Below are 12508 nucleotides of genomic sequence, written 5' to 3' on the forward strand. Positions count from 1 at the left end.
ATGCAGTTAGACATTGGAGGTGTTATTTTCTTATTATGAAATATGTTGAATATTTTTTTTTGTTACAGAATTTAAATAATATTTAATTAAATATTGATACATTCTAATTGTTGTATTTTTTAATGCTATTTCTTAGTAAAATAATTTGCATACATTATCAACAATATTCCTTGATGTTTTTCCCTTGGTAACTCAGATCCTGTATATCCTAACTCCTGAGGGGGTTTCCTTATATGAGGATTGTTCAGAAAGTAAGGAACATTCAAGTCTGATGCTGCTAGGTGTGTGACAATTGCACACTTTCAATTTCATATGTGTTCACCTCGTCAGTGACTGACGAGCCATCACATTTGAAGTGTCGTTTTGCTACCCAATGTTGATGTTGCAATATACAAGATGAAAATGTGCACAGCAATTAAAAATCCCACTAGTTGTTAGGTAGCAGTCTGTAAAACAGTTTTTTGGCCAAAAACTTATTTATCCCAAAATGTGTATATGGATATATTTAAAAAATGGCCTTGCTACAGGAGAATGGATTAATTCATTAAAAATGATTTCTGGTGTTGTACCAGTCCGCAACGTACCAGGCTAACTGCGTAATGCAAGACACCATGCTGTAAGAACAATGATCACAGAAGAACTACGGAAAAAAGGCTGGCAAGTAGTAGAAGAAATACATTGCATTGAAGATGGTGGATCAAACAGAAGATTGGACATTTCAATATATGACACAAAATCTAAAAGTGGAATTATAATTGATCCAACTATAAGGTTTGAAATATCAAAAAAATCAACCGTTAGAAGTAGATGAAAAAAAGAGAAAAATGTATAGTGAATGTGAAAATTAGATTAAAAAAAATATGATATATATTCTATATCAGTAATAATGGCAAATTGATTGGTGCAAGAGGGACTATTACAATATTTTTTGTAGAATAAAAAATATATAATCTTCCATCAAAATTATAAAATGTTCATGTGGTTAACAACTTGGTCATTTAAATGTTAAAAGGATCATGTCAAATCATCCAAAATCATTTATATGGACAACATTATTAATCTATTTTACTTATTATTTAGATAATAAATTTATGTTTATTGTTAATGTGTCTAACAGGCAAAGTTTATTATAATAAACTCAGTTTTCAAAATAAATGTAGGTAAACAATACAATTAATGACAGTTTAAAAATGGCTGAACCATAATTCATGACCAAGAGAAGAGAGCACGCCTCAGCATTATCACTGATGCTATTTCTTACTTAAGTAATTAAGTAAACTTAGGTTGTTGATAAAAGACTCGTGAAAATTGTCATCTCACAATAAGAGATCCAAAGGTTTTAAGGACTTAGTTCTTTGAAATTGTAACTCAAAAGCTCGGCTACAAGAAGATTATTGCAACTAAGTTTTTGTGTGTTTCTGATAGACTACTCTAAACGGTCCTCTCAAACATTGCTCAACCTACAGAGAACAAGTTTCCTTGGATAGTCCAGACTTTGCTCCAAATTATTTTCACTAGTTTATCTAAATGAAGACATGATTACAGGGTCCATTCAATAAGTATTGTAACTGGTTCTGTAGCCTCAAAAGAGCAGTGGAGAGGGGTCTGAGGTTTGACCGGTTGGGTCCGATAGATGGGTCCTTCACCATTCAGGAGCACTTTGGTTTAGTCGCCTACGGGCATTTGTTGAGACAGGAGGTCGATATTTGCGCCGAGTATTTTTTTATTGTGTCGTTGCGCCAACATGGAGCGTACTGTCGAGCAAAGCTGTGAAATTTTGCTTTAAACTTGGAAAAATCAAGTCAGAGACCCTTGCCCTCAACTCAAACATTTTATTGTCGAGTCATACTGGAACCCAGGTAATAATGTTGTCCAGATAGTTTGGATCTTCTTGGACGCTATCCAAGATTTCATGCGAAATTTCAATCCTTGACAGTTTTTGTTCCTCGCTCAGGACTTTAGGCACCAGCTTCGCACAGACTCTTCTCATCGCCAAATTCTCTGTTACGATATTATGGATGGTTCCCACTGAGAGGTCAGTCTTCTCACTGGTGTGGGTGATGGTTAGAAGCCTGTCAGAATCCAAAACATCATTCACTTTGACCACGTGAGCCTCGGTTTGAGCGCCGTACTTGGTGTTCAGGTCTCCCGGTCTTCCTTAACATTTGGTTTCACTCAAAAACTCTTGTGCAGCTTAAAGCATCATCACCATAAGCCTGTTTAATGAGGGCAAGGGTTTTCGACACGGTTTTTCCAAGTTGAAGGCAAAACTTCACAGCGTTGCTTGACGGTACGCTACATGTTGGCATATTGACACAATAAAAAAACACTTGGCGCAAATGTTGACAAAGTGACATCTGAATGCTGAAACCTCCAGTTTCAACGAATGCCCGTAGCCGACTAAACCAAAGTCCTCCTGAATGGCTTCTGTCGAACCCAACCGGTTGGACTCCTCTCCAAATTTTTTTTTGAGGCTATAGTGAACCAGTCCCGATACTTATTGATTTGAAAGTGTAGAAGCATGATGACGAGGATCTCCAGTTGTTTGTCTCTGAGTGGCTGAAGATCGCAGATTGCGGAATTCTACAACAAATAAATTTCAAAACTTGTAAACTGATAGCGGATGATTTATAGGATTAGTTCCTCAATTTGTTTTGAGACTACTAAAAACATTTGTATTCGAGTTTTTTGCTTGTAAAACCTCTTTGTATTCAGTTTGAAAACATTCCTTACTTTCTCAATAGCTCTTAACTGAGATTCTAGGATTCTTAGGAAATCCACGCCCCAGTACATCAACATCCCTGAAACTTGTGAATCGGTTCCCTTTGTGTAATGTGATGGAAGTTAACTTCCTATGAAGGGGCTCTAGACCTGCGGCCACCACACCTTGCTACCATGTGGTCTTAGTGATGTGGAGAAACAACAGTAAATAGTAGGATGCAGTTTTGTATTGTAGCCCTGAAGATGCCACACCTGTGACGAATGTGTATTAGCGAATAAATTGGAAAATACACAAGGCAACCAACAAAAAAAAGGAAATATCATTTTAAAATTACCTTTTCATTTTACCGCAGTAGACTTCGGAAGTTTTTCTTAATAATAGGGCAACTTCTTGTGAAAACACTCGACAAACTTTCCATACTCACATGTGGCTCGTGCATAAACGTTTTCTCTCATGATGTGCAGCTAAGTGCCACTAGTTTGCACTAGTTACACAAATAACTATTAGATGATAAATAACTCTTCAGCAGCGGTTTTAAATTATACAAAATGGCCGCTAGCCTCCAAAGACTCTTAAAAAAAGGTATAGTATGAAGAAAAAATGTTGTTTGTAACATGGGCCAAAAGGTCCTAATGATGAAATGTTTTAAAATCACCATATATATGAAGCTATGCTGCTATGCTGCATTTTATACCTGATGTATATTATTATCAAGTGTAATTCTTATTCATATCTGTAAAATAAATGAAAATGTATTGATTAAACTATTTATTTTCATAAAGTAACAATAAATAACAAATCAATACCACAATGCATTACCGGTACTCAAGACTAATTAACAACATTTGTTAATTGACCACAACAACAAATGAGGTACCAAGATTATATACGGTAGTAACAATCCTTTTCTTAATACTTGTTGAAAGATAGATTAGTCTTCATTACAATTATCACAGTTGAATTACATTTTTCTAAAGGCGATTTATGAAATAAAAAACAATTGTTAAGTAATTGATCAAACTAGCAACTAAGTTAAAAAAATTAAAATACACAATACAGCTTCTCAATTAAGAAATCAAAACTCATGGAATTGTAACTTTAGATACAAACAACAAAATATTATTTTTTTCCTGAAAATTTGAAAAAATAACAAATCCTGGCTAATACACTTAGGGAAAGGAAACCCTTGTTACTGATTACTGTTGATAAGATCATGCTTGAATTTATAAAAATATCCATTTATAGAAACTTAATAAACAAAGGGGTTTAAGAAAACAGTTTTTTTCGGCAGGTGTTCTTGGCTTCGTAGATGATTAAATGTATCTGATCCGTGTATGCTAGGATGATTCTCTCCAGTTTCTCTCCCCTCCTACCAAACAAGGAATCTACGCTCTCACAATTAAATTTTCCCCGTATTTCCAAAAATTCACATTGTGCACAGTCTGTACCAGCAGGCTGTTTGGCACGAGGAGGAGCGTTTACCATCGCCTTAAGATTGGGGAAAACAGTGTTCTCTGGAGTAGACAAGCCTTTGCAGTCCCCTTGGCCACATTCTTCTGCCAAATTTTCCCTGCGTTCTGTGGAGAATGTTTTGACTCTTCTCGCTTTTCTGACATCTGTCACTTTGATCAGACGGTGTGTTACAGGTGGTATTTTGGATACACTTTCTATTACATGCTGCGTTTGAGACACATGTGATCGGAGGAAGTTGATTATAGAGCTACGACCCCGAACAAATCTTCCAAACCAATCCATGACAGCATCTTCATGGAGTTCGTGAGGGGCCCACCCCAAATAGTTGTCCATCATACTGACAAAGGTGTTTGCCATCTTGGTGCACCTTTCTTCAATTTCATTGGTCTAAAAACAGAAAAAACCTGTTAGAAACAGGGTTAAAACAGAAAAATCCTACTAAAGAAAGACCATTGGTTGGGAGAGAAGGTAGTTTAGGAGTGTCTAATGTCATTTCTCACTCTATTATTACTGTCCAAATGAAGGTGTTGTACTTTGGACCTATATGTACCTTGGACCTATACTTATTTTAGCACTATCTGTTAAGTAAAGGGAGAACTTTTACCATAAGTTAATGCTTATGCTACCAGAGGTCTATCCTTATGTTTTCAAGTTGGAATTGTATGTGTCCTGTTGACAGGAAAACTGTAACAAGTTTTTATAAGGTAAAAGTAAGTATATGCAACTTTTAATTTTCTTTTATTATGTTAGATTTAATGATTGTTTATCTCAGCTTGCAATTTGGTGCTATACACCAACAACTCAGCTACAGTTTCATATGATTCACACCATGTTAATCCTAACCTAGAATAGTCTAGAACCAAATTTATACAAAATGGCCGGGTGTTGTATCTTGAACCTAGTTCATAGGTTGTACCATGGACCAAAGTAGCCTAGAGGCTACTAAAGGCATAGCCTAGACTTTAATAATTTTGCCAAAAGGTTTATTATAGGCATTTGTAATTTAATTTGCTATAAACGAACACGACAGCCCCCAAGACAGTTCTAGACGATTACATGTATTGTATTGTAAGGGCCAGTTTTTTTATATTTTATCAAATAAAAACTAATTATTAATTTGATAACATTTAAATGTGTTTCTTCATTTATTTCCTCTACTTTAAAATCAGTGGTCCAAGGTACAACATACGTAGGTAGGTCCAAGGTACAACATAGGTATTGTACCTTGGTCCTAATGTTATAATTTTTTTATACCGTAATTGAAAATATTTTTTTTTTTTTTTTTAATAAAGGGTTAACTTAAATAGAGTATATATGCATTGTGTTAAAGAACAATGATTACTTTTCACTAACATTTATTGTGTTTCAAAGTGTTATATCAAAATAAAAAAGTAAAATAGGTCCATGGTACAACACCTTCCCCTACTTTATATACAGAGGGTCATAAAACTATTACAAAACTCAAGCACAGAGCCCACATTAATGCTGTCAACATTCACCAAGAAAGAACAGGCACAAATTGTTTGATCCTGGCCCTTTCACCAGCTAAGCCAAGTGTTAGTAAGCTTACAAGGTAATATTTAAACTAATTTAATTAAATATCACAGTGATTCAGAGGCTACGCCACCAGAATTGTATAACTTGTCAATTCAGTCATGCCATGCATTTTTGAAATAGTATTTTGCAGTGTCTTGCAGCTGGTGACATCTAAGCTGGCACTTGGCCGACCGCTACTACAGCAGACTCTCGCTCATCCGAATCGGCCTTGTCCGGACTCCCGCTAGTCTGGATCGGCAATCGTGTTTTTAGCAAATTTCCCTATAGTTTCCTATAGTATAGTAGCTATTACCGTAGGTGGCACAGTAAGATCTAGGCCCGGGACTGATTTACTTTTTCATTTTGATGTTTCCAGAGGCCAAAAACACCATTATTTCAAATTTATATATTTAGGCCTGTGAACGCAATAACTTGAGTAATTTTTGTCCGATTTTGATGAAATTTGGTTTAAACGTTTAAGGTGGGATAAACTTAAATGAGTTTGCGAACCAGCATGATCGGACCATGGGAACAGGGTTTTACGGGGAATTTTTAAGGGGAAATTTAATGGCTTTTATTATTTGTTATCCTCGAAACACAAAATTTCCCAATTTCTCTCTAGACCTCTTAAAAGAGCTTGAAAAAACAAATAATTTAGGACCGTAAGTGTCTTTGTACGGTAAAATGAGTTGTGATAAACATAGGAAGTTGAAGTTGTGACAGTTGAAGAAAAACTCTGTGCAATCAAGCGGATGCTGGTGAAACGGCAAAAAAAGTTGCCTTTGAGCTAAGAGTTGGGACGGATACCGTTTTGAACTGGAGGAAAAATCGGGAACAAATAGAAAAATGGTGCACCTCTCAAACAAATGTAAGCGCAAGTAAGGTGAGGAAAACAATGCATCCCCTACAGGTAAACATAGTGAAGTTAAAGAGGCTTTAGTTTTGTGGCACAAACACTTAAGAGGCACTAGGTTTCATTGGTTCATTGGACTTTATTTTTTACTGAATTTTTTTCAAGTGTTGAAAAATAACTAGCAGCTAACAACTTGCCAAGAAAAGCAATTCTGTTGTTAGATAATGCGTCGACGCACCCTATTGCTAATGAGTTAAAGGACGAGGACATTAAAGCTGTTTTTTTGCCGCCAAATGTCACTGCCCTTTGTCAGCCAATGGAGCAAAGGGTACTTCAGGCACAGAATTTGAAATACCGCCACCGACTTTTTTCCCATATCATATCGGCAATAGACATTGATGAAGATTACATCACTGCAATTAAGAAAATTGACATTTTGGATGTAATTAGGTGCGGCTGAAGGATTGGAAGAAATCCCGTCCATGATGATCACATGGGTAACAAATTCAAGGAAATCGACGGCGGGGAATTTAATCACGATGAGAAAAAAGTGGAAACAGAAAATGTTGACTCGCTGCTGGAGAAAATACCAGGATGCGACGAAGTGAATGAAAGTGACGTACCTTATTAGAGTGAATGAGCAATGACGACAAAGATGAATTACAGACGACGACTTTATAAGAATGGTGTCAAATTAATCTTGACGATGAATTTGAAGATCTGACGATCATATATTGTCATGAACATCTGACAAAACAACGTTTGATAGAAACGAGACCAGGGTTTAAACTGTTTCTCTAGGCCTACAAAAAAACCTGTAAGAAGTGTCAATGCATAGACAAATTACGGTAGGTACTTATTAAAGTTCTAAACCCGCTGTTCAGAATCTAAAACAATTTCAACCACACAGGCTACCACTTGATTCCCGTGCGTATATGACGGTCCCACAGCTAGTAAGTTAGCAAGGTACCAAATCTTTGCTTTATTAGGCTATATTTGGTAAAATGTCTAGTTTCTGGTGACATAAAAATTCCTGTAGGTTCCTATGGCCATCTTCTCCTGCACAAGTTAGCTTAATTTAAGTTACTGCTGGATGTAGCCTAAGTAGGGAATAAGGAATTAGTAGGAATTGGAGGGTCAGTAACTTAGCTAGCACTGACAACAGCAGGGTGGCATACACTACTGTGCATAAATGCTCCCCTAACTTACTCAATGTATAATACTAAACCCTCACAAAATAGCCGCAAACCGTAGGCCTACCTACATCCCGTTCACTCTGGACTTGCGAGCCTGACCGCGGTGTATAAAAGGACCCATTTTAGTCAATGTACTTATCTAAGATTTACTTAAGATTTCAAGTATTAGGCCTCAAGGCCTGAGAGTAAGTAGGCCTAGGAACTCATATCTTGAAACTCTACACACTTAAGTAGACTATGCCTCCAAGAACCTTTGTGTACTTTAGACTAAGGAGGATCATCGATGATAGTCGATGTTTTCAAAACAAAGATGTTTTTCTATCGATATTCGATGTTTTCTACATCGATGGTAAGTACCTAGGTTACCACAATGTTTTTGGTTCCCTTAGTGTTGGAAAATCAATGTTTTCCATTGTTTCGAAACGATGCTAACTTATTGGTACATCGATGTTTGATGTCGATAAGATCATTAGATCTACCATCGATGGTCATGATGCTAATGATGCTCATTCCTACTTTAGACCTACCTGAGAAGTTTGATTTCCGCAGATAGAAAGGGGAAGCCTATGTGTACTTGCCATGGTAAGATTCCTGTTCAGTCGTTAATTTAAAGCGACCCACAGGCTTTATTTTATATAAACACTTCAATCCTTAACGCTTAAGTGTATAACTTATTCAATGCGTTATAGGCCTAGGACACAGACAAACACTAAGTTAGCATAGGTTAATCCACCAAAAGGTAAAAACTACCGAGAATAATGCACTGAAAATAGTAAAAATGCAACGTCCTACAAGGCTATTGTTTGTATTAAGAAATACGTATAATACAAGTAAAATTATCTTCTTGTCTAATTCACTATTACTTCGAAGTGCACTAATATTTTGCCATTTTAATTAATCCGGCTACTTTTCTGTTCTGTTGTTCGTTGTTATGTTCTGTTTCCATTTTAGCTTCTGCTAGAAAAAAATTAATTGTTGTAGGCCCATTTTTTTTGTGAATCGGCTTCATCTAAATACAGGTAAGAGGTGACTGACAAGAGCCAATAAAGACTCTTTGCTCAAGACAATAGCTCAGGTTTTGTAACCAAGCAGTAAGTAAAGCTAAAGCAAGTATCATAAAAAAATCACCTTGATAAAAAACCTCATCATAAAAAAACATAAAATAAAATCTGAGAACACTAGTGCTCAACGTTACCAACATAAACCACACATAAAAATAACCTAAATTTTTAGTATTTTACCGAGGACCCCAAATGATCAATTGTGTCGGTACTTTTTTGCATTTGGTTGCTAATGTCATCTGGTGAACCTATGGGTAAACCCACAGTTCTGTACACATGAGGGCGGCAGCCACCGTGGTGGCCGCCTAGGACCGTACACATGGCAGCGGTTGGAGCCGCGGTTACGATGCAGTTGCGGTGTTAATTGACCGTCGCTCGACAGCCAGTACTGTATTTACCCAAATACCCAATATTTTTTTAACGCGTAACGCTTGACAGACAATTCTTTTCAGCAAAAAACTCAACTTACTCTTGCCACGCAATCTTATTTGTCCTAAACGTATCTTCTTTTTGTACTTCTTTAATGGCATTTCAGTGTCAACTTTTCTGGTTCCACCGCAGCACGCATGGCCATTGTGAACTTACACTACGAACACTACATCAACTCCAGCCACAGCTACACACTTCACCAACACAGAGAGCGATGTCCACAGGGCAAGCGTGCAGATGTCTGTGATCCTATATAGTAGCAACTGCAGTCAACCGCTGCGGCTACCACCTCACGTGCCGAGCTGAACGCTCTCATGCCAACTCTAGTAACTTCAACCGCGCGGGAGCCGCGGCGGTCGAAGGGAAATCTACGACCGCCGCGGTTTGTTGTGGTTGATTGGAAGTGCGGTTGAATTGAATCGGAATTGATGCGGGCCTGGCCTAATCGATATTTTCTCAATTTTGGGGATTGGCCAGATTTTGCCATTCAGGAAAAAATAATCCTGCATGTATCCATACGATTAAACAGATGTAACTTTTTTAAAGACTTGTCTGCTTTGAGAGAATTGAACAAATAGCTGTCACCATACCTTGGAGGTTTATTTACTTATTTTAGCGAATTTCCCATATAGGGAATAAGCTATTACCGTAGTACTCATAGTAAGACCTGGACCCGGGACCGATTTAATTTTTCGTTTTGAGGTCCCTAGAGTCCAAAAACACCATCCGTTCACATCCCACTAATAAATAACACAATAAATATATATTTATTTATCTCTGTGTGTGTGTGTGTGTGTGTGTGTGTCCGTTAGCGCGATAACTCGAGCAAAAATGATCCCATTTTGATGAAATTTGGTACAAACGTGTAAACCTACGTTTATTCGAACGAGTTCGCGATCCAGCATAATCGGACCATGGGAACGGGGGCTTATGGGGTATAAATGGGATTTTCCCACGGTACATATGATTCTGTTAATCTGTTTAGGCATCAATAAGTAGTTGAATTGTTGTTCTGGGAGTTGGAGAGTATACTGGTATTTGGATATACATTTTTTAATCACCATTAGAATAGTAATGCTATTTATAATTGATTCTTACAAGATTAATTAATCTTTCCCCTTAAATTCTTTAACTATTAAAAAATAGTTCAAATAAGTTACAAAATATTAATTTTTAAAAATTTGCATTATTATAATTGTTATATGTTAAGCAGGTGTTCCCCAATGTATCTAGTATCACAACTATCACATCATCTGACTACATTATTATAGATCCAATTTACTACAGATCCCAACCGTGCCGACCATTTCCCAACGTTGGGCCAACAATAACAACAATGTGTGCTACTTGGGCTGACATCCGGTATGTTAAAAGTTTACTTTTATGATATAGTCTAAACATTTTGTTTAACTGTTTGGGGAAAAAGAAATTATTTTTGCAGTGATTTTAAGACAACTTTAATATATATGCGATTTTTAGTATAGGCTACTTGAATTATTTTAAAAAGTCTTTTAGTCATGGCCCTAAAACAATGCTTTAAGGAACAAGAGATTTGCTGTCAAAATATATTTTTCAAACCTGTGGGAAATATATTTTGCCCAGCTTACCCAGCTTAGCTTGGTTGAAACAAATTACCAAAATATATTTTTAAAACCTAAACAGGCTATTTATAAAATATTTTTACAATTACAATTCTATAAATATTCTTAAAAGCTATTTTTTTAGGCAAATAAAATATTTCAAAATATCCTTTACATAAAAAACTAAATTATTTTGTCTTCATACATTAAAAATATTTTGCAAATATGTTCACCCGAAAAATAAAAAAATATTTACAAAATATATTTTTAAGACCTTTGAAATATTTTTAAAATATTATGTTAATATATTATTTTAAAAATATATTTTAAAAATAATATTAAAATATATAACATATTTTTAGGATGGATATGTATTTTTAAAATATTTATAAAATAACCTTGTGCTGTCTGGGATTTTATTGGGGACAGCTCACTTACTCTCTACCAATCATAGCGAGCCTTGTAAATAATATTGTAGGTTCGCCTGTAATACAGGCTAATATCCACTACGAGCCTATCGAAAATATAAAATAAATTAAGAGGGTTCTCATACTCTACAGATCATAGTGCCTATGAACCAATCGTATGAATTATTTTATAGTTCAGGAATCGGCTCGTAGTGTATATGAGCCAAAATACTGAATTAATATAATGTACAGAAATGGACACGTACGCACTAAGATCCTACGGGAAAATATTAGTTGGTTCACCTACACTACTACAGCCATAGATAAAACGTACTCCTCCTACAGCTCACCATGTCTACAAGTCGCGCGAATGAGTTCTTGAAACTGAAGGCACTAAGCCCGGCTTCGACTGCTGCGAGTGCCCAGAAATGTAATGAAACACCTCTTAACACAACCAGTAATGTTAGGTTAGGTTATACATTTATAACTTTAGGTGAGACAGTGGGTCATACACCGCACGTCTAGTACAACGCCTTCGACGAAGCGCTGCAAACCGTGCGCCGAGTAGACATGATGAGCTGTAGTGTAGTGAGCCGTCTACTATTTTTGCGATATTTATTATGAAATAGGCAATACAGTAGGCTCTTAGTATATGGGAGCATATTCCTACAATTTATGTACATTCAGTATTTTGGCTCGTACACACTACGAGCTGATTCCTGTATTATAAAATAATTCTTTCGCTTGGGTCATATGCACTATGATCTCTAGAGTAAGTGAACCCTCTTCATTTATTTCATATTTTAGACAGGCTCGTAGTGATACGTGTGCAAGTAAACCTTCAATATTTTTTACGAGGCTTGTATACGGTATGATCTATGATCTATGGAGTTAGTGAGCCACGTGTTTAAGATAAAGCTTTGTTACTAACTAAGATCAGATCAGCTGTTTACTTAACCAGGAAATCTTAAAAGTCCAACAATCAATTAAGGTTTTTAGCTCGTATTTTATTTTCTAAGAATGACCAGCTGTTTTTCAACCCTTAAGCTGATTTAGCGAATACCATGGTTAGCGCTGTTGTTGCAAACACCAGGAAATAACGTCTATCAGCTGATGGAAATATTCTAACTTGCTGCTAAATCTTTGGAACAGCTTCGAGATCTACAATCCACATCCTAGAGTCAAAGTCAAGTTCGCGGCTACAGTCTGACACTCTCTCCATGTTACTTTCTACTGCCCCAGTTGCCTAGT

The 12508-nt window shown here is 36.3% G+C and overlaps 1 protein-coding gene across 1 annotated transcript; it reads right to left on the reverse strand.

Annotated features, from left to right (window-relative positions):
• Window positions 1–3475: 3475 nt before the first annotated feature.
• Window positions 3476–8711, reverse strand: LOC128986732 (uncharacterized). Its single transcript, XM_054407237.1, has 2 exons — window positions 8308–8711; window positions 3476–4582 (listed from the first exon to the last, which is right to left on the reverse strand). The coding sequence occupies exons 1-2, from the start codon at window positions 8359–8361 to the stop codon at window positions 3989–3991; spliced, it is 648 nt and encodes a 215-aa protein (XP_054263212.1). The 5' UTR covers window positions 8362–8711; the 3' UTR covers window positions 3476–3988.
• Window positions 8712–12508: the final 3797 nt, after the last annotated feature.

This window comes from Macrosteles quadrilineatus, unplaced genomic scaffold (assembly GCF_028750875.1).
Source record: "Macrosteles quadrilineatus isolate MER2022 unplaced genomic scaffold, UCM_ALF_1.0 Scaffold_2__2_contigs__length_208266976, whole genome shotgun sequence".
NCBI classification, from domain to species: domain Eukaryota; kingdom Metazoa; phylum Arthropoda; class Insecta; order Hemiptera; family Cicadellidae; genus Macrosteles; species Macrosteles quadrilineatus.

Bases quoted from the DNA above. Each gene is read 5' to 3' on its own strand.
- LOC128986732 (XM_054407237.1), bottom strand. From the start codon at position 8,361: ATGGCAAGTACACATAGGCTTCCCCTTTCTATCTGCGGAAATCAAACT. The intron at 4,583-8,307 runs GTAGGTCTAAAG...TTCTGTTTTTAG, and splicing joins GCGGAAATCAAACTTCTCAG to ACCAATGAAATTGAAGAAAG.